This window comes from Pleurodeles waltl, chromosome 5 (genome assembly GCF_031143425.1).
Source record: "Pleurodeles waltl isolate 20211129_DDA chromosome 5, aPleWal1.hap1.20221129, whole genome shotgun sequence".
Classification (NCBI taxonomy): domain Eukaryota; kingdom Metazoa; phylum Chordata; class Amphibia; order Caudata; family Salamandridae; genus Pleurodeles; species Pleurodeles waltl.
In genome coordinates, this window is record NC_090444.1 from 1776042480 (window position 1) to 1776064717 (window position 22238).

Consider the following 22238-nt stretch of genomic DNA (forward strand, 5'->3'; position numbering starts at 1 on the left):
CTCTGAGGGGCTTTCAGGGCAGCAGTCCTTCTTCTTTCTTCAGGTTGCAGGAATCTGATTTCCTGGGTTCAGGGTCACCCCTAAATACTAAATTTAGGGGTGTGTTTATGTCAGGGGGGCAGTAGCCAATGGTTACTGTCTTGGAGAGTAGCTACACCCTCTTTGTGTCTCCTCCCTGAGGGGAGGAGGGCACATCCCTATTCCTATTAGGGGAATCCTCCAAACCCAAGAGAGAGGATTTCTAAAGGCAGGGGTCACCTGAGCTCAGGGCACCTTAGGGGCTGTCCTGACTGGTAGGTGGGGGGAGGGGAGGGCACGTGCCAGTGGCTTGTGAGCACGACGGTGCGTTGGTGCTGGGGGGTCGCAAGTGGAGGGCAGCCATCCCCGACTTCTGCGGCAAGGCCTGGTGGTATTGGTTGGCGCCTAGGCTGTTGGCTTCCTGTCGTAGCCCCCCTGGTGGTGTTGGCCTGGCCCCGTGGCCTGTGGCTTCGGTGGCGGAGACAGCTACGGGGGCTGGAGGATGAAGTTCATCGCTGGATTGCCCTGGACCTGCTGGCCGGGGCCCATTTCGTTTTTGGAGAAGCATGCTGGCTCTGCCTTGAGGCAGCTGGTGCGGGTGACTGGCCCTTGGCCGCATCAGGAGGTTGGCGGAGTCCTGATCTCGCTCTGACCCGAGTGGCTGCCTGAGTTGAGGAGCTTGACGATGCATAGTTGAGTGTAGTGGCGAATCCTGACTGTGATGGGGAAGGCGGATCTGAAGCAGCCCAAACTTACGTTTGAGGGCAAAAAAAAGAGTAGCCAGGCTGGCATGTCGTTGGACGACCTATCCCAGGAGGAGGACGTGCAGTCTCCCGCTGTGAAAGCCATGATTGTTGACATTAAACACAGCCTGGCTAGCATAGATGGGAAGCTTGACCATCTGACTGAGCAAATGGATTGCCTAAAGGAGAGGGTCTCGACCACGTGGAATCCCGCACATCGGATTTAGAGGATGGCCGCTGCGGAGATGGAGAGAAGCTATTGCAGATGGAATGTGTGCTGGAGCTTATCTGTAATAAGAACGAAGATCTGGAGGCCCGGTCCCGTCACAATAACATTCCCATTTTGGGCCTGCCGGAGACGATGGCCATGGGACAGATGGAAGACTTTGTTAAGACTATGCTTACAACACTTTTCCCTGGCGAGCTCTCTCCGGTACTGGTGGTGGAGTGGGCCCATTGGTCGCTTGGTTCGCGGCCTCCGCATGGGACGCTAGCACGTCCAATCATAGTGCGTTTGTTGAACTACTGGGACAGCAATACCATCCTCCGGCTTGCCCGTGAGCGTCGCCCAGTGATATACAAAAACAATGAGCTCAGTTTTTTCCCGGATTATAGGCTGCCCGCAGGGCGTTTCTCCCGGTCAAACGCACCTTGAGTCAGACAGACGCTAAGGTCTCTCTTATTTACCCTGCCAATCTGCACATACTACATAAGGGCAAGCTGCACTTCTTTACGGATCCGAAACAGGCAACAAATACAGTAAGACTATTCCTAACAAAGCGCCTCCGACCAGCGCACAGGCGGATGGGGAGGGTGATGATGCCCCTGTCGCCAGCGATAATAATTAAATTCTGTTTTGTTGTTGAGGACCGCGGCGGTCCCTGGGCTGCAGACTGCCATTGGCATGGAGCAGACTTGGGCTTACACTGACAGGGCTGGTCTTGGGCTATAGATGTTATCCTGATTCTCCTGCCCATCCTCCCCAATTGGGGTGGTTCCCAGATGGCCCCGCTGGATGAGTCCGATTGAGACATTTGTTGTTCTGCAGTGGGAAATGAGTTTGGGTGAGGGTGGGGTCACTGGGCGGGCCCGATAGGGGAGCCAGTGAGGGTGGGAACGTGCAGTGTTTGTTGTGGAGGTTATTAGTGTTGTCTTTTTCCTCCCTCCCTCTTTTCTTTGCAGCTGTTGCTTTCTGTCTAGCGGCTGGGGATGCCGTGCAATTTGGGGGATGGTTGATAGTCACCTACAAGCGTGACTATGATTCGGTGCATCACCTGGAACGTCAGGGGGCTGAATGATGGACGCAAGAAGCGATTGTTGTCGGCATATATGCAGCGCCATGCCATTGATATATGTATTCTGCAGGAGACTCACTTGGTTGAGGGTACGAGAGCAAGGGTGAAGGCTGGCTGGATTGGAGAATGTTACATGGCAGTGTATTTGGGCTATGCACGGGGTGGTGATTTTGATCAGGAAGGGATTGCCCTGGCGCCCCAGTGGGTGCTTGTGGACCCGTGAGGTCGCTATGTCATGATGAAGGGCACCTTGTACGATAGGCCGCTCCACCTGATGTCCATCTATGGTCCTAATGTTGACGACCCTGAGTTTTTTGGGGAAGTCTGACGATTGGTTGGTTCGCTGGGTCCTGGCTCTCTACTATGGGGTGGTGACTTTAATGTGGTCCTGGACCCGGAGGCGCATCGTGAGAGCCAGGCCAGACCCCAACATGTGACAGGTGCGAGGGCACTTTCACACATCATGGCTGAGGGCGCTCTGGTGGACCTGTGGAGGGCAAGACATGGAGTGGATAGACAGGGCACGTGTGCCAATTACACACATGGCAGCTGGTCCAGAATAGCTAGATGGCAGGGCACCAGAGATGTGGAACTCTGGACACAGTCAGTTGAACATATGCCTCGCACTCTATCGGACCATTCACCGGTTTTGCTGGAGCTGCATGTGCTTGGAGGCCCCGGCCGTGCGTTTTCGTGGCGGTTGCCCTGTGGGGCGCTGAGAGAGTGTGTCCTCTGGGAGGAGATCCGCACTGCTATCGTGGACTACTTTGACGTTAATCAGAGTTCAGTGACCTCGGCAGGCACTTTGTGGGAAGCCTTTAAGGTTGTAATCCGAGGCATTTGTCTTGCTAAACAGCACGGGGTGCTGAGGGCACTCAGACGGGAGTTGACAGATCTGGAGGCGCGACTTGCTGACTTGGAAAGGCATCTGGCATCTGACTGGTCTGTCGGCCTCTTGGCCGAATTCAGGGAGGCGTTGACCCGATATGAGGAGGCGGCGCTTCGCAAGGTGTGCTTCGTAGGTTACGAGGCGAAAGCAAGGAGATATGGTGAAGGCGAGAGGGCTGGACAGACACTAGCTGCTATGCTTCATAAGCCGTGGGCTGGGAATTATATAGTGGAACTGACTGACTCGGCTGGGACGCTCCGGACGGGTACAGAGGAGGTTAAGCGTGTCATGTTTGACTTTTACTTGGATCTGTATGCTGAGCGGCCGGGAATGCATGCTTTAGACGCTGCTGATTATTTTGAGGGGATCAGCCTGCTCTGGCTTGAGAACTCCCACAGACAATATCTTGATACCCCTTTCTCAGTGGAGGATGTGGCCCCGGGATTGGATGGCGTGACGCCTGCCTTTTATAAGGAATATGCTGATATCCTAGTGCCTCGCCTCCTTAAGGTTTGTGCTAAAGCGCTGGAGAATGGTACTCTCCCGGCCTCACTGCGGGAGGCTCTTATAGTGATGATTTTAAAGCCTGGGATTGACCCCAGGAGCTGCGATTCTTATTGGCCGCTTTCACTAATAAATATAGATTTTGGCGAAGCTCATTGCGGTCCGCCTTCAGTCCCTGCTTCCATCCTTGGTACTGCCGGACCAGTCTGGTTTTGTGCTGGGATTTTTGACACTGTATAATCTTCGTACCTTTTTTGCGATCGCTCAGACCATCGGACCTGAGGACCGCGCAGCGGCGGTCTTTCTAGATGCCATGAAGGTGTTCGACTCGCTGGCTTGGCCATACGTGTTCGCCTTACTGGCTAGAGTTGGGACTAGCCCCAGGTTCATTCAATTAATCCGTCTGCTGTACTCAAAACCGACTGCCAGATTGAGGATCAACGGGATGCTGTCTGATTCTTTTCCGATTGCTAAGGGCAATCGTCAGGGGTGCCCGCTTTCACCGCTGCTTTTTGCAGTAGCAGTTGTGTGGCTGGAGGATAAGGTGGCGGTCTGGCGCTCGCTGCCGCTCTCACTGACAGGACACATCGTGATAGCGAAGATGGTGGTTCTGCCTAAATTCTTGTATCTCCTTATTAACTTACCTCTTGTTCTCACAACGGGCTTCTTGGAACGGCTTAGATCTTCACTCGTGACTCTTGTGTGGGCGGGAGGACAGCCCAGAATTTCGTGGGAGACTCTGACTCTTCCGTTCGAGCAGGGTGGCCTCGCGGCCCCGGATCTCAAGCTGTACTACTACTGCGCGCAGGCCCACTTTGCACATTTTTGGTTCCATCCCATACGTTATTTGCAGTATCTGGCTCTGGAGCATGATTCGATATGGATTGATAGATTGGCAGGGGTGATTGGCGGACCGCATCGCCCCATCGATGAGGTGTGGACACTCTGGCATGCTCGGCGCGGGCTTGGACGTGCTTGCCGAGGTGGGCTGGTATACGTGACGTGTTTGCGCCTTCAGTGTGGGAAGTGGTGGGCATTTCTTCATCAGAGGATGGCCAGCTATCTGAGCGCCTCCGGGAGTTGAATATGACCACTTTGGTGTCTTGGTTCCAGGCAGGGACGTTTGTCTCCTTGTAGAACACTCTGGGAGCCCTTTGTGACACCGCGATCTATCGATTATTCTTTTTCAGGATCTGGGCCTTGCTGCGGGCATGGTACTCCTGCTTCCCTGCGGAGCCCCTGCTGTGCCGGGCACTGGAGGTGGTGTATACGGCTCCGTCCGCCCGACGCCTCATTACGAGACTGTATGTTTGTATGCAGACTTTTACTGAGTCTGAGGCTAAGGTGCACTGGGAGGTGGATCTGGGTGGCGCTATTGCTGCGCGCAAATGCAGGAACTCTCTCCTAATTATAGGTTACGCCTTATACACCTTAACTTCCTACACTGTCTGTATTACACGCCTAGTAGATTGAAGAGAATGGGCCTTAGGCTGGATACTAGATGTGAACGTTGTTCCTCCCCTGGAGGTGGATTTTCTGCATTTGGTGTGGGACTGTGTGGCGCTGCGTGGTTACTGATCGGAGATACTGCATGCGCTTGAAGAGATGACTGAGCTTGAGCTGCCGCGCACCCCTGAGATTGCTCTTCTGGGACACATTGAAGAGATCCCCTCTGCATCCAGACGATTGATTGGTGGCACTGCGGCTGTTACTGGCTAAGTATAGGGTATCGCTGTGCTGGGGAGGGACACGAATGCCCAGATGTGATGACTGGTTGAATGATGCTGCATATTGCCAGGAACAGTTTACTGGGAGCTGATGCCAGAGGGGTCTCGCCCACTGGATATCTGGGCCCCTCTGATTACCTTTCTTGCGGCCCGAGCACAAAGAAATGACTAATTCTGCATGCATTCCTTTGAGTATTCAGCTGTCGCAGTCTTCCTCTTTGAGGTAGCAAGGTAAGTCCCCTGTTAGATGGGCGATATGATGGCAGCGCTGCTTTCTTTTCCTTCCCCCCTTTCCTCTTTCCTCTCCTCTCTCCCCCTCCTCAGTTCCGTTTCTTCTGTTCACGCGTGCCTCGTATTGTGGGCACCCATTTATAGTAGTACTCTATCCTATCTTTTGCCTTGAAACAGGGCTGATGTTATGATACAAGGCCTCTTCGCAGATTACGTTTACTGTATATTGTATGTGAACTGTACTTTTCTTTGTTTGCTGGTTCTTGTTTAATAAACACAAAAAAAAAATCATAACAATAATATAAGCCATAAATTCCCCAGTGCTGCATGATTTATCACTCAAATATCTGTTATATTAATATATAATAATATGTAAATGATGGGTTTTGAAAATACATCCATTGTCATCTCGAATACTCACTTTTCAATGTTGGTATATGTACATCAATTCAAACAAGCAAAAGCTTCTAGTTAAGTAGGCTGGACTGCACATAGTAGAGCTACTCACAGGTAGCTTGAGAGCTACCAGTGGCTCACCAGATACTCGTTGGAGAAGCCTGTTGTAGACAAAATGGTTTAAACTTCTGTTGTCTGCATTGTACGTTGACTCCTATAATTTTGACAGGACTTTCAGGCGTTTAACAAAACTTCCAGAAGTGTATAGAAGTCACCATCATTTTTAGATGCCCAGCCATACACTCTTCCTCTATAGTTAGTGCTGTGAATTTTCCACAGAACAAACTCTCAGCAGGAATGTGTGTGTGAAGCACATACCACCATGTATGGCATGTCATATGTTTTAATTCACCTGGAGGATACCTAACTTTTCCAGTACTTAAAACCTTTATGGCACTACCTGCAGGTGTGTAAATTGGCTGTCATAATCTTTTAAGAAGGTTTGTGGGTACCCACAGAGCTACAGTTTTATACCTCTTTACTACCTTCCCAGATGGCCACCTCATTTCCCCTTCAGAGGACCCGTGAAACAAAACCCTGCCTCATGACCCACTGGCGTAATGCAAAATAATGGGGTCCCCCTAATGTGAAGAGGGGCCCCTGATTCTCTCATATCGCACAGATATTTATTGACTTTGTGCAGGCTGGAGGTCCCAGGAGAATGGTGGCCCAGTGGCGTAGCGTGGGGGGTGCAGGGGGGGCCGGCCGCACCGGGCGCAACATCTTGGAAGAGACTCGAGTGCTAAAATCCACGGGTTAGGGGGCGCAAATTACTTGCCTTGCCCCGGGTTAGGGGGCGCAAATTACTTGCCTTGCCCCGGGTGCTGACAACCCACGCTACGCCACTGTGGTGGCCTCTTAAACAGTTAAAGGGCCCGTGCCCGAAGGGTACAGGAGCTGCCCCTGTCTTAACTTACTAGCTTAGTCAAAAGGTAGACTTTTGTCAAATAGTCCTTTATTCATCATTCCAAGACGTCCAGGGACAGTCTGTGAGGGCTCCATCCTTTTTTGTATTTTCAGGGTAGCCACTGACCATAGTAAAAACGAATCCTGTTTAAATCCTTTGGATGTAATGCATGTGCCATCGAGTAACATACATGTCTTGCTTAAGAATGCTAAAGTTTTCATTCCAAGCAAAATATCTAACACAGGGGTGCTTAACATGTGGTACGAGGCCCCCGGCGGGGCCACTAGTGTTTAACAAAACCAAATAACGTTAAAATTAATCCATTTAAATGAATAATATATACAAATAAAGAAGCAACATCGAAAATGTGAAAACTTTTTCTATATTTCATTGTGAATTATACAAAATATTTCAATATTTGAGCATTTGGTGTACACTTGTTTTTGTATTTTTCTGTGTTATTTTGAGGTCAACCCCAGAGAAATTTCTTAGGCCCAGGAGTCGGTGGAGTCCAATAATAACTCCGGAGGGGTCACCAGGTTTACAGCATGATTCCACAGAGGTAAACAAGTTAAGAACCGTTGATCTAACATATATGCTTTTTTTGTATAGGTTGGGAAGGACTCTTTTGGCAATGATTACTTAGAAAACTTCAAAAAGAACAATGTCTGTACAGGTAAGATATCCTTTGTGTTACTTTTGTTACTTTGACAACATTTCTTGTTTGCGTTGTCCTAACTTTGTTAAAAGTGCACTGAGCATGCTTACATACTCTTGATACAACTTATTGTTTGTGAAATGGAATGTTAGCAGTATGTTTTTTATGGTAAACATGATGCACAGAAGTGCATTCCAGCTCTTTATGCGCACATACATTGTGTTCAAGGAAGTTGATTTGAGCCCTATTCTTTGCTAATAGTGGAAGTGCTTGCTTGTTATTGAAGGCATGTAGCATCCTTCCCTGACAAAGGTACTCTCTGTTCGGCAGCAGTACTTGCTGGCATGTGATTTAACTTGGGGGTTAGAGATTTGTTTAAAGGTCTTCTCAGTAGGCCAGGTCCTCTAATACAGTCACACTTAGTGCACAAAAGTTATCTTGTGGCTCATCCAGAGGCTTACATTGAATAATTGTATCTTCATGTCATTTTTACTTCTTTAAGGCTTATGACATGTGAGTGGTTTGTTTCACTGGCCATTTTCATTGTAGCAGAAGCGTTGTGAACATGAGGTGCATTACATGGTAGATAGATCACCGTGTGTTGGGTCTGGTTGGGAACAGAATAAAGAAAACCAGGAGTACACACAGAGTGTAGCAGAAGTGATATCACACACCGTTTTTTGCCTTCATTAAATCATATCACATTTGACCCCATGAAGGTCAATTCATCAAAAAGCAAGGAGTAGCGGAAGTGACATCACATGCCATTTTTCTTGCCCTTGTGACATCGCAGGAAGTGACATCATATCACATTTGACCCTCAGTCTAAGAAAATGATGTCACATGACCTTGATCATGATGAAATCATAATAATTAACATCACTGAAGTTAGGGTATACCTGAAAGAGAATATGTATTGCTAGGAGATTCAAATCAAATCAAATAAAAAAACATTTATAAAGCGCGCTACTAACCTGTGAGGGTCTCAAGGCGCTAGGGGGAGGGGGTTACTGCTGCTCGAAGAGCCAGGTTTTGAGCTGCCTCTGGAATGCAGGGTGGTCCTGGGTGGTCCTGAGGTTGGCGGGGAGGGAGTTTCATGTCTTGGCTGCCAGGTAGGAGAAGGACTTCCCACCTGCTGTGGTGCGGCGGATGCGAGGGACGGCGGCGAGTGCGAGGTTGGCAGAGCGAAGTTGACGGGTGGGCGTGTAGAAACTGAGGCGACGGTTGAGGTATTCGGGTCCCTTGTTGTGGAGGGCTTTGTGTGCGTGGGTGAGGAGCCGAAAGGTGATCCTTTTGTTGACGGGAAGCCAGTGCAGGTGTCTCAGCTGGGTGGAGATGTGGCTGTTGCGGGGTATGTCGAGGATGAGACGGGCGGAGGCGTTTTGTATTCGCTGCACATGTTTTTGGAGTTTAGCGGTGGTTCCTGCGTATAGGGTGTTTCCGTAGTCCAGGCGGCTTATGACAAGGGCGTGGGTCACAGTTTTTCTGGTGTCGGCGGGGATCCAGCGGAAGATCTTACGGAGCATGCGGAGAGTGAGGAAGCAGGAAGATGATACGGCGTTGGCTTGTTTGGTCATAGTGAGAAGCGGGTCCAGGATGAATCTGAGGTTGCGTGCGTGGTCTGAGGGGGTTGGTGCGGTGCCTAGGGCCGTGGGCCACCAAGAGTCGTCCCAGGCAGACGGGGTGTTTCCGAGGATGAGGACTTCCATTTTTTCTGAGTTCAGTTTCAGACGGCTGAGTTTCATCCATTCTGCAACGTCTTTCATTCCATCTTGCAGGTTGGTCTTGGCGCCAGTGGGGTCCTTGTTGAGGGACAGTATCAGCTGAGTGTCGTCGGCGTAGGAGGTGATGATGATGTTGTGTTTGCGTACGATGTCGGAGAGGGGGCTCATGTAGACATTGAAGAGAGTCGGGCTGAGCGAGGAGCCTTGTGGGACGCCGCAGATGATCTCGGTGGGGTCTGAGCGGAATGGAGGGAGGTAGACTCTTTGGGAGCGGTTGGAGAGGAAAGAGGTGATCCAGTCCAGGGCCAGTCCTTGGATACCGGTGGAGCGCAGGCGGGATGTTAGGGTTCGGTGGCAGACGGTGTCGAAGGCAGCCGAGAGGTCGAGGAGGATGAGGGCGACTGTTTCTCCGTTGTCCATCAGAGTTCTGATGTCGTCTGTGACTGAGATGAGGGCTGTTTCTGTGCTGTGATTGGCTCGGAATCCGGACTGAGAGGGGTCGAGTAGGTTGTTGTCTTCAAGGAAGTTGGTCATTTGCTTGTTGACGGTCTTCTCGATGACTTTGGCAGGGAAGGGGAGGAGCGAGATGGGGCGGAAGTTCTTCAGGTCGCTGGGGTCCGCCGTAGGTTTCTTCAGTAGGGCGTTGACGTCCGTGTGTTTCCAGCTCTCGGGGAAGGTGGCAGAAGCAAACGAGCTGTTGATGATGGTCTGGAGATGCGGGGCGATGATGTCGTCGGCTTTGTTGAAGATGAAGTGTGGGCAGGGGTCCGAGGGGGCACCGGAGTGGATGGAGGTCATGGTAGCTTTGGTCTACTCCGCGCTGATGTGAGTCCAGGCGTTGAGGGTGATGGCTGGGGTTGTAGGTTCTGTGGTGGTTGGCTGGGTCTGGTGTCCGAAGCTGTCGTGTAGGTCAGTGATCTTACGATGGAAGAAGGTAGCGAGGGAGTTGCAGAGGTCTTGTGATGGCGTGATGGAGTTGGAGTTGGCGTTAGGATTGGAGAGCTCTTTGACGATGTTGAAGAGTTCTTTGCTGTTGTGAGTGTTCTTGTCCAGTCTGTCTGTGAAGGAAGTTCTTTTGGTGGCGCGGATCAGCTGATGGTGTTCGCGGGTGGCGTTTTTGAGGGCAGACATGTTTTCTGCGGTGTGGTCCTTGTGCCAGGCTTTCTCGAGGGTACGGCATGTTTTTTTGGATTCCTTGAGGGTGTCTGTGAACCATTGAGGTTTCCTGGTGCTGGTCTGTCTTGTGAGGCGTCTGAGGGGTGCGAGGTTGTCCGCGCATTTGTTGATCCAATGAGTGAGGCTGAGGGCTACGTCGTTGGGGTCGGTGGAGAAGGTGGGTTGGTTGTCGCTGAGAGTGGAGAGAAGCTGTTCCGTTGGGATTTTGTTCCAATGTCTGCGTGGGATGGGTTGAGTGCGGAGGTGGAGAGTCTTGCGTCTGAAGGTGAAGTGGACACATCTGTGGTCGGTCCAGTGTACTACGGAGGAGTGGCTGAAGGATACGTGGTTGCTGGCGGAGAAGATGGGGTTGAGCGTGTGTCCGGCGATGTGGGTGGGGGTGTTCACCAGTTGCTTGAGACCGAGGTTGTCGAGGTTGTCTAGCAGGGTGGTGGTGTTGGGGTCGTTGTTCTGCTCCAGGTGGAAGTTGAGGTCACCGAGGAGGATGTAGTCCGGCGAGGCACGGGCGTGCAGGGAGATGAAGTCAGCGATGGATTCGCTGAAGAGGGCGCGTGGTCCAGGGGGTCTGCAGATGAGAGTTCCTCTGAGGGTGGTCCTGGGGTCGGTGTGGATCTGGAAGTGCATGTGTTCGGCGGCGAGGGGGATGTCCTCGGTGGAGGTGGTGACGTTGATGGAGTCCTTGAAAACGATGGCGATTCCTCCACCGACTTGGTTGGTGCGGTCTCTCCTGGTGATCTTGTAGCCGTCGGGGATGGCTATGGCGATGTCGGGGGGCGAGGAGGCGTTCATCCAGGTCTCAGTGATAAAGGCGACGTCCGGTGCGGTGGAGTCCAGGAGGTCCCATAGTTCAATGGCGTGCTTGTGGACGGAGCGTGCGTTGATGAGGATGCATTTGAGGTGGTTATTGGCGCGTGGGCTGCAGTCACGGTGGAAGGTGCGTTTGCAGGTGAGGCATGCGAAGGGTCCATGGGTGCGTTTAGGGTTGGCTTGGAAGCAGGTTCTGGAGCGTCCCGGGTTGAGAGTGTGGAGGGAGGTGGGGTCGTAGCAGTGCTGCGGGGTTTGGGAGTGCTGGGGGCCAGGGGTCGTGGCGCTGGGTGCGGTCCAGGCGCGGACGGGCGCAGACGGGCTTGCCTCGGCATAAGAGGGAGGAGGGGGGAGGAGGGGTCAGCTGGGGGCAGGAGGGGGGGCGACAAATGGGAGCGGGGGGGCAGGGCCGAGCGAGAGGTGGCGGCGGGAGAGCAGAGGGCGGGGGATCAGGTAGAGGGGAAGGGAGAAAAAAGATAGGGAAGGGGGGATTACAGAGGAGGAGAGGAGTCAGGAAGAAAAGAAGAGAGGAGTAGAAGAGGAAGGAGAGAAGAGTCAAGAAGAAGAGGAGAGTCCACAGAAGAGGAGGAGAGAAGAGTCAAGAAGAAGAGGAGAGTCCACAGAAGAGGAGGAGAGAAGAGTCAAGAAGAAGAGGAGAGACCAGAGAAGCAGAGGAGGGAAGAGTCCAGAAAATGAGGAGAAGGCCACAGAAGAAGAAAAGGAGCACGCAGCGAAGAGTACAGAAGAAGAAAAGAACACGCAGGACGGGGTGCAGAGGAGAAGAACACAGAAGAAGAAAAGAACACGCAGGACGGGGTGCAGAGGAGGAGAAGAACACAGAAGAAGAAAGAACACGCAGGACAGGGTACAGAGGAGGAGAAGAACACAGATGAAGAGCAAAGCAGGAAGAGAACGCGGTGAGGAAGAGGAGAAATGAAGAACACAGATGAAGAGCAAAGCAGGAAGAGAACGCGGTGAGGAAGAGGAGAAATGAAGAACACAGATGAAGAGCAAAGCAGGAAGAGAACGCGGTGAGGAAGAGGAGAAATGAAGAACACAGATGAAGAGCAAAGCAGGAAGAGAACGCGGTGAGGAAGAGGAGAAATGAAGAACATAGCAGAAGAGCAAAGCAGGAAGAGAACGCAGTGAGGAAGAGGAAAAATTAAGAACACAGATGAAGAGCAAAGCAGGAAGAGAATGCGGTGAGGAAGAGGAAAAATTAAGAACACAGATGAAGAGCAAAGCAGAAAGAGAACGCGGTGAGGAAGAGGAGAAATGAAGAACACAGATGAAGAGCAAAGCAGGAAGAGAACGCGGTGAGGAAGAGGAGCGGGGCACAGAGGAAGAGCAGAACACGCAGCAAGTGGGCTGCAGAAGAGGAGCAGAGAGCGGAGGAAGATGGCTACCAGAAGGAGGAGCAGAAGGCGATGGGAAATGGACAGCAGAGGTGCAGAGAATAGATGGAGGAGAGAGCAGAAGGCAGAAGACAGAAGTTCAGGGAAAGAGAGGTGAGTAGCGCGGGGCTGGGCGAGGGGCTGGGCAGGGGGCTACTTACGGTTTAGCTGGTCTTGCTGGGAGGTGTCAGGAGCCTGGGCAGGTGGAGCTGCAGCGGCAGGGGAAGCGACCTACCCTAGGGTCCAGGGTCGCTGACTCTGCCGTGCAGCGGCCGCCATAAGAGGGAGGAGGGGGGGAGGAGGGGTCAGCTGGGGGCGGGAGGGGGGGGGCGACGAATGGGAGCAGGGGGGGTGGGGCCGAGCGGGAGGTGGCAGCGGGAGAGCAGAGGGCGGGGGGGTCAGGTAGAGGGGAAGAGAGAAAAAAGATAGGGAAGGGGGATTACAGAGGAGGAGAGGAGTCAGGAAGAAAAGAAGAGAGGAGTAGAAGAGGAAGGAGAGAAGAGTCAAGAAGAAGAGGAGAGTCCACAGAAGAGGAGGAGAGAAGAGTCAAGAAGAAGAGGAGAGTCCACAGAAGAGGAGGAGAGAAGAGTCAAGAAGAAGAGGAGACACCAGAGAAGCAGAGGAGGGAAGAGTCAAGAAGAAGAAGAGAGTCCACAGAAGAGGAGGAGAGAAGAGTCAAGAAGAAGAGGAGAGTCCACAGAAGAGGAGGAGAGAAGAGTCAAGAAGAAGAGGAGAGACCAGAGAAGCAGAGGAGGGAAGAGTCCAGAAGATGAAGAGAAGGCCACAGAGGAAGAAAAGGAGCATGCAGCGAAGAGTACAGAAGAAGAAAAGAACACGCAGGACAGGGTGCAGAGGAGGAGAAGAACACAGAAGAAGAAAAGAACACGCAGGACGGGGTGCAGAGGAGGAGAAGAACACAGAAGAAGAAAGAACACGCAGGACGGGGTGCAGAGGAGGAGAAGAACACAGATGAAGAGCAAAGCAGGAAGAGAACGCGGTGAGGAAGAGGAGAAATGAAGAACACAGATGAAGAGCAAAGCAGGAAGAGAATGCGGTGAGGAAGAGGAGCGAGGCACAGAGGAAGAGCAGAACACGCAGCAAGTGGACTGCAGAAGAGGAGCAGAGAGCGGAGGAAGATGGCTACCAGAAGGAGGAGCAGAAGGCGATGGGAAATGGACAGCAGAGGTGCGGAGAAAGGATGGAGGAGAGAGCAGAAGGCAGAAGACAGAAGTTCAGGGAAAGAGAGGTGAGTAGCGCGGGGCTGGGCGGGGGGGGGGGGGGGGGGTACTTACGGTTTAGCTGGTCCTGCTGGGAGGTGTCAGGAGCCTGGGCAGGTGGAGCTGCAGCGGCGGGGGAAGCGACCTACCCTAGGGTCAAGGGTCGCTGATTAAAAACAGCTGTATTTTTTACCTGTATAAATTCATATGAAGCAGATGTTCAGTATTAACTGTGTTATTGGTTGGATAAACTCCTTATAATTTGTGTAATATATTTTGATTTATACTAGTTGAAAATCATCACTCGTGCAAAGCACAGATGAAGGCTTTGTTTAAACTCGTCATTTTCTATGCAAAAAGCAAACGAGGTGCTTAAACCGTGTAGTTTATTTAATTTATTTCTTTTTATAATATATCCTAAATAGTGCATATTAAATTGCTGAATGCATTTATTTCACAGATCTGAAAATGTTCTGTCCCGGTGGGAGCTGCAGAAAGTAAACAGTGCTCATTAGGACCCTGTTTGCATCCTCTTGTTGGCACTGCTTTTGCAACTCTGAGGCCAGGGGTCACGGGGGCAAGGTCTGGCACACCTAAATCACGACGAGAGGGAACTAGCTCATAATGTAATGCACAGTTGTTATTTCATATAATTTGAGGCACAGGGAGATACATTTATTTGTCCAGAAAACACAATTTTATTTTGCTTGATTACCTCAACAGGCTCAGGGCCACAGATGGCCCCAGAGATTTAGGTGTTCACCACATCTCTTTCGAGTTGCCCAGTAGGCAGCTATTCACATCATTTAAAAGATACACCAATCCCATTCCCTCTGATAGCAACACCAGTCTGAACAGAGAGCCCAGTGAATGTGTATGCGGGGGTCACAATCCTTCTCTCCAGAGGTGAAATTAGGCAATGTAGCAAGGTCAGTGGCTAAAACCAATGAGTTGCTTTGTGTATTCATATTTATTATGCGTTGACTGCTGTGTTAGTAAAGAGAAAGCAAAGCGTAGTCCTCTCCTACACGCCCTTTTCAGAATTGAAACTTCCTGATACCAAAGGCCGGGCATTCCATTCACCTTTGTATTTAGAAAATGCTATTGGTTGAGATAAGATTCGGAAGGCGTGGACCTTGCTGCAGTGTCAAAACCACAGTGATAGGCTGGTGGATGGAAATTCTACAGTAGATGCTTTAAGATTGGGGGTTGGACTGCTGCCTCAAGGGATCTTCTATGATTCAGAAATGTTGATTCCGGCCTGCACAGCCATTGGTTTTTTGTCATTCAGATTTAGCAGTGCCAAGGTTTGGCCAGTGTAAAGTGGAGATAGAGATCCAAAGAACACAGGTAGGGAAAGACAAGGAGACACTGGAGGAAAGTGAGAGAGGCCTGAGTTAGGGTTCAGCAGGTGCGCTACTCCATCACAAACATGAGGGATATCCCGTCCGCCATATTACAAGTGCATTATATTCAATGGCACTTGTAACACAGTGGACAGGATATCCCTCACATTCGTGACAGAGTAATCCATCTTCTGAATTCTAAATCAGGCCCTAAGATATTAAGGAGGAATGGCGAGGTTGGGAATTTAAAGACATATATTCACATAGATAGCACCCCGTGCCCCCAAAAGGTAGAAACGTCTTTGATGTTGCGTGTATCCCTGTATAGAGGGCACACAAGTTAGAAGTTAAGGGTGAAATGTCCCTATTAGATCTGTGACAAAGCTACTTTCTTATGGTTGGTGCCTCTCTTTGGTGGCCCAGTGGGCAAAGCGATCTATACACAAGTGTTTATTTGTATCTCCTGAGATGTAGTCGAAGAAACCTTTAGTACTCTGAGTTTCAGTTGGGTCTGCAAAATGTATTTGTTTACAAGCTGTTGCCACAATCGGCCCGTAGTTGCCCCAGCAGTGGCCAAAATGAGGAGTTACCTGAGGCTAACACAAACTTTAAGGTCTGTATAGGAAGCCGGTAAAATCTGGCCACTCGGGGAAACTTTAGTTACGTTTAATGGCTGGTGCAGGAATGCAACCTTGAGAAGTAGCGAAAGATTGTGCCCTTAATTAGTATCTGAACGTGGTGTTGTGTGCCTCATTATTATACACTGTGGATTTTGAAAATTCACACTTACGTGCTAAGAGTACACAACACCTTCTCAGAGCGAGGCTGGGGCTTCTGGTTAATGCATTAATATGACCTAATGAGATGACTACAAGCTGCAAACCTTAGTACAGTTGTAATCTAACATTGCCGTAAGGGCCATCAGTGCTTAATTTGTGCCTGTGTTTGCAGATGGGTGGCACTGGCATTTGTTTATGGGGACTTGTTCTTCAGAGCAAGACAGACAAGTGCAAAGAGGCAGAAAGAGGAAGGGAGATAAAGATAGGAAAAGAGTGACATGGGAAGAAAGCATGCAAGAAAAAGAACCAAGAGGGGTGAAATAAAGAGACAGGAAGTGCAGGGTGGTGGAAGAAAAAGGCACAAGGTGGAATCAAGACTTGGCAGCCTTGGTATCAGCGAAACCCAGCATTCCATGCCAGGCTCTTGATAAAAAACTCTGGGCTTCTGCACATATGTTTTTCACAATGTATTGGGCCCAGATATTGATGAAATCCAACAAGGCGGAAACATGCATGGAGTTACTTTTGTTCCTACGCATAGTGACCTGATCTAGAAGGTTGGTCTGAAAGGAGTTCCAAAACTTTGTCCATCCCAACTAATGACACCAAGCACTTAGAAAGTTAACAAAATGATGCCAAGACAGTAGGTATGTGAAAACTATGACAGCTAAGTGAATCTATGAAAAGAAAGACATCTTACTTTCTTTCTAAGGGCACAATCGACACAGAGGCCTTTGTTTTCTAGTTCTTCTACCTATAAAGTTCCAAGTATACACACTTTCATAAACACTAATACCTATAGAAAGAGAGCCGGTCCTTAGCCCTGCAGAATAATATTGATTGTCTGACAATCCCCTTGAATGATGCAGTATGTAAATGCTGTCGTGTGTGTAGGCTGTGGCTACGAGGAGCAGTGGGAGGGCACAGGTTTGTATAGTGCTCACATCATGATTGAAATCTAAATGATGGTATCTGTGCTTGTTCCTTGAAAGATGTTGCACATTAGCGCAGGTGTGGATCAGCAGAAACATTCAGGCTGTTGGCCACACCTGCATTTATGGGTAGATCGTTTGGTCTAATTACATGCATTTCAGAGAACACAGAGTATTGTGCCTCATACCCTTCAATTAGTATAATTTTTTAAGTTAACACATTGTTTTTAACAATAAAGGCACCAGGTGTGACCTACATTCAGCGTTCACTGACCTGCTGCAGGAAACTTAAGGCGCTTTAATCACATTTTCCAGTTTCTTAACTTTAATTCTACACTTTCTGCAAATATAGTTCTCTGAGCTAGATATTCCAAAAGCAGCCTTGTGTGAGTGGTTAGGTCCAAGTCCTTTCCTTTGTACCAGTACAAGACCATGGCAGATATTTGAAATGCACAGGTCTGCTGTACATGTTTTTAAAAGCCATATTGTGAAAGGTAGAAGAGTGGATAAGGTGGATGTTAGTGCCAGGAAGTGGCACGCAATGGAGTGAACGAAATGACTGGTACCTACAAGCAAGGCGAGTGGGTGGTAAGCCTTGGTAGGGTGGACCTGGAAAAAAGAAGGGGCAGTGAAACTAAAGAAGGATGTGTGTGACAAGCAGCTAAGTGGGGTGGAAAGGTGGTGGTAAAGGTCTCCTGCATGGCCCAGGAGAGAGCACACCCCTCACCTAAGTTCCCCATGTAGTGAGTATCTTCGTATTTGTGATTGTTTGCTCTCAGCATAGGCAACAATCATGCTGAGGAGGAGCTATGATGTGGAATGGAAGTGGGCTCTGTGGTCTGGAGGAGCACTGTGTGTGCACCCCTTTTTGAGCATAGCTGCCATCGGCTCATCGGACTGTGGAAGGCCGACAGTGATGACAGCGACTGATTGCGGGGGTGGGACAGACCCTTTTCCAATTGTTTCTTACAAAGGGGGAGTTGATTACTGACCTCTTGTTTTAAATTGTCTAGCAGTCCTCTGCAATTGAGTCCTTTACTTCATCTACGTGGGACATGTATGTGCATGTAGTAGGATGAGTGTGCAGTGGGTAATCTGTGTTTGGCCATTGATGCACAGGAAGCCATTTTGGACCTCCTGTATGTGAGTGGTGCATAAAATGGAAGCAGGAGAGAGCCTGGCAGAGAGCAGTGTGAATTGTAGGACTCCCCCAGTACATTGCAGAAATCCCCTGAAATGAACCAGACTCTTGCGCGTGGCGGATTGGAGACAGAGGGCCGTTGAAGTGTAGAGATAGCCCTTGCTCCCTTCCTGCTCTGTTCTTCCTTAGAAGTTTTACCCCAACAGTTTGAAAGGTAACTGAGTGAGGAAGCCTCTCCCTTTTTCGGGCTTCTGTTTTGGGTTCCCATGACAGGGAGCTCCCAGGTCTACCTTTTCTTCCTGCTGATATTAGATCACAAAGACTGTGGGGGTTATTACAACTTTGGAGGAGGTGTTAATCCGTCCCAAAAGTGACGGTAAAGTGACGGATATACCACCAGCCGTATTACGAGTTCCATAGGATATAATGGACTCGTAATACGGCTGGTGGTATATCCGTCACTTTACCGTCACTTTTGGGACGGATTAACACCTCCTCCAAAGTTGTAATAACCCCCTGTGTCTTCACCAGTCTGGGATGAATACAAAAAAGTCAGGAATTGCCTGAAACTAACCTGTGTGCAAATTTTGTAGAAGTATTGGGCAGAAATCACCTGTCATTATGCCTTAACTACGAGAATCTAAGAACAGCTCATTTAATACTCACTAGATGGCCCCTATCAGGATTATGTCCCACGTATAACTGTGTGCGTTGCTGTGCCCTCCACTTTTTATGTACAGCATTGAGCTTTCGCTGTGATTCAAGTGCTTTTACTTTTCAAGGTAAAAACACTAGACGGACAGTGAGTTATTTCTGTTACTATATGCTTAACAGAATTTGGAGTATCTTTCGCAAATCATCTCTCTTAATATGCCTTGGACTGCTTACCTTTTCTATCCTGAAGGTCAAAAGCAAAATGTATGGTCTTGGTGGTCCGTTTCGTGTACAATAGTCTGGTAAAAGCCCAAGGACGTAAATAGCGAAAGGTACTTTTGTTACAATTTGAAGTGTCTATGAGTCTTCCATTAAAAATATAACTTTTTTTCATTGAAGGTTAGAGATTGCCTAAGGTATATATTAATGGTGTGCAGCACGTCATTCTTCTTTAATAAAAACACTAGCGGTGTGAATGTATTCCCCATTCTGATTTTGTGATGTTTTTCTAGGCATCTCTCCTATTATGATTACAACTCAAATTATTCAGCAGGTGATTCTTCCTTATAGCTCTTTGGTGTTGCACCCTTCTGGATGTCTTTGACTAATCCTGTGAAGACCTGGATCAGTACTTCCCTGGGGTCATACCTCTTGGACTCTCTCACCTTCAAGGGAGTGTTTTTCCACACAGTGCTCTGGTTTTATGTGCTTTTCTTTAGGATCAAAAGCTTTTTAGTGCCTTTAGAATTGTAAACCTTTTATGTATTGTTGTCATTCACTTAAAGCACATATGGAATCCTGTTCACTGTGCTATCACAGCATATGTGAACATTACACTGATGAATGAATCTTTTTCTTTCATAAAAATATATACTGATGGTGTATTCATCTTTCTCCATTGTGTCTCATGTCTTTTCTATCATGATGTTCTTTGTTACTTATTGATTTGTATTATGTGTCTGTTTGATTATTCTAGAGACACTTATTAGGCAATAGTAAGGTCCCCTACTTATTTACTATTGCTTGAACCATATCGTTGATACATGTTGATGTAGGCATACTTTTCATATTCTGTTGCTTTTGGAAACTACTACCAATGGGCACACTTATGGGTCTGGTTGGTCCTTGGATTCTTCAGTGATGTCTGCTGCCAGTAGGTAGGTCTTTTAGCTCTTCTCCTGTCACTTTGTGAAGATGAAATGCCACCTTGCACAGATGTTGGGTCAGTGGCCTGATGACTTCATTGATGTATAATTGGACTTCAGTGTTTTAATTTTTCGGACCTGAGAACAATTTGGGATACTGTTACACAATTGTCAGACCACTATCTATTATGTATAAATTGGCAATTAGCATCTGCTGTTCCATAGTGTGAAGTTTAAGCAGATAGTCTGCTGGCATTGAGCCTTTGATGACGTGAACGTGGAGTCCTGTCTTTGTATGTTGCTGTCCTTTTAAAATCATTTGAGTCATCTCATTGGCTTCTGCATCAACAAGGTGTTCACTTTAATATCAACACGCTGTATATTTTGGTCTACGTATCATTTTCTTGTAGTCTGCTATTCAAAGTAATTGAAGGATTCCCCACAGTCTACCACTAATCGTGCAGATTTTCATTTGTTGTGTGGCCAGTCTGCTATCATAAACAAGTATACACCATTGCCTTTGGAGGACGAGGACTGTTACTTTCTGTGTGAATCCTGTGTGAGTGACCCACGAGAATGGGGTATTGTCCACCTTTCATAGTCCACATTTCTTCTGAAAATATTTAACTGCTGTGCCTACATTTTCTTAGAGGCTTTGCAGCAAATGTTTTTTTGATGCGTACAGATATCTTTGGTCATAGGTTTTTCATTGTGAAAAGTATTTGTTTGATTTATTTCTAATATTCCCACAGGAATATTTCACATTCTTAAACTACAATTAAAATAAATAATATCAAGAAGACTTAAAAGTACTAAAATCATACAAAAATGTACAATCACTAACAAATGTTCAGTGGTCTTGGATGAAACTCCACGAATAAAGCTTAAGAGTAAGTCTCTATAATAAACATCACAAAAATTGTTCTTAGATATCGACTTTGATAAGTTATTAGTCCAGGAGATAAAAATAAGACTTGATTATCTGCATCACAAAATTGAGAACCTGGATGTCTTTTCCCCATCTTTATTGGGGACCCAGATATTTTCGTATACCTAAAGATTTCCAATCTTAAAATTTATATAAAATATTTTAACATCAGGATCAAGATTAGATTTTAAATATAATCGCATTTCCCCACAGAAATAATAGTACAATTAAGTTGTAATCTTTTAATATTGACACAATCGGAAAAATTATTAAATTTTTGGTTGCGCTCTTTCTTTTTCAGTAGTTATTTAACTAATTGCTTTTTACGTTGATTTACACTTCTTGTTTAGTTATGTCCAACAAATTTAAGCAGAAGAATATTACATTGGAAAGCAGGTATTTTTCCTCAATATTATTTATAATTTCATTCCAAATGATCTTTTTCACTCATTCCCAATTGCAAAAGTTTAATCTGGAGTCGAGTGATGTATATCAAAGTATGCCTTCCACAATTCTGGCTTTACTTTACAATTGAGGTGAAGGTTTTTGCTTCAGTTCCCTGAAGTGCAATGTGAGGAATTCTTAGCAGTGTATACTTTAATTAGAGCGGGGATGTCTCTTTTACCTTAGACCATAAAGAATTGAAGAAAGTTTAAATCAACTGAGCTGGCTTTTGCTGATTTAATTTTGCTTTGGCTGGAGCATGATAGGTTACTGGTGATAAAAGCTCCCAATTATACATAGTTTGTACAGTCTTAATACATTTTTGATTCAAATGCCATTTCTTCAGGGCTGTCAATCCTTTAGCTCCCATAATCATTTTCTTGGTTTTGTTTTAAATTATGTGTAATGACACGAACCGCTGATGCATCTAATTGTCTTTTTAGACCAACTGGGATAGAGTCCACGAAGGCTTAATTATCTGCATACATCACGGTAGAATTTTCTTGATCTCCCAAGTTTGAGGGGAAGATATGTGATGATTCATATAAGCTAGTAAGTCTGATAAATAGAGTGACAACAAGGGAGCTAAAACACAGCCTTATTTTAGGTTAGGGCATTTCGAATAGAAAATCTTGATGAAAATTCATTTGTCAATCCCAGTTATATACAAACCCAATTGTTAGAGTGAAGATTCATTATTGGGAATAGTAAATGGTCAGGAATATCTAAGGCTGTTAATTTATGCCACAATTTAGGATGATCAACGCGGTCAATAGCTCTGCTGAAATCAATAAATGTCACAAATAATTTCATTTTACATTTTGTTACAAATATTCACATAATAGTTGAAGGCATAATATGAATTCTGGAAAAATGGGCAAAAAGCCACTTGTTTGACTGGTAAAGGTTGTTTATTGTTTACTCAATTTACCACCTGAAATCAAATTATCATAGCAAATACTTTCCCTGTAATGTCTAACAAAGAAATGGGTTGATAATTCAGTGGTGCTGATCTAACACCCTTTTTCTACAAGGTTATAAAGTGATTACCCTTTCAAGAGTCTGGAATGCAGTTCAAAGAAATATAATGTATGAAAAAAGATTTAAGTAACTGGGCCCAGATCAG

The 22238-nt window shown here is 47.6% G+C and overlaps 1 protein-coding gene across 2 annotated transcripts in view; it reads left to right on the forward strand.

Moving 5' to 3' along the window:
- RBKS (ribokinase) overlaps window positions 1–22238 on the forward strand; it is a 381325-nt gene that overhangs the window by 99040 nt on the left and 260047 nt on the right. For both annotated transcript variants that reach the window (XM_069236222.1, XM_069236223.1), the window contains exon 3: window positions 7383–7446. In XM_069236222.1, coding sequence (XP_069092323.1) covers window positions 7383–7446 — 64 coding nt within the window. The remainder of the gene's footprint in view (window positions 1–7382; window positions 7447–22238) is intronic.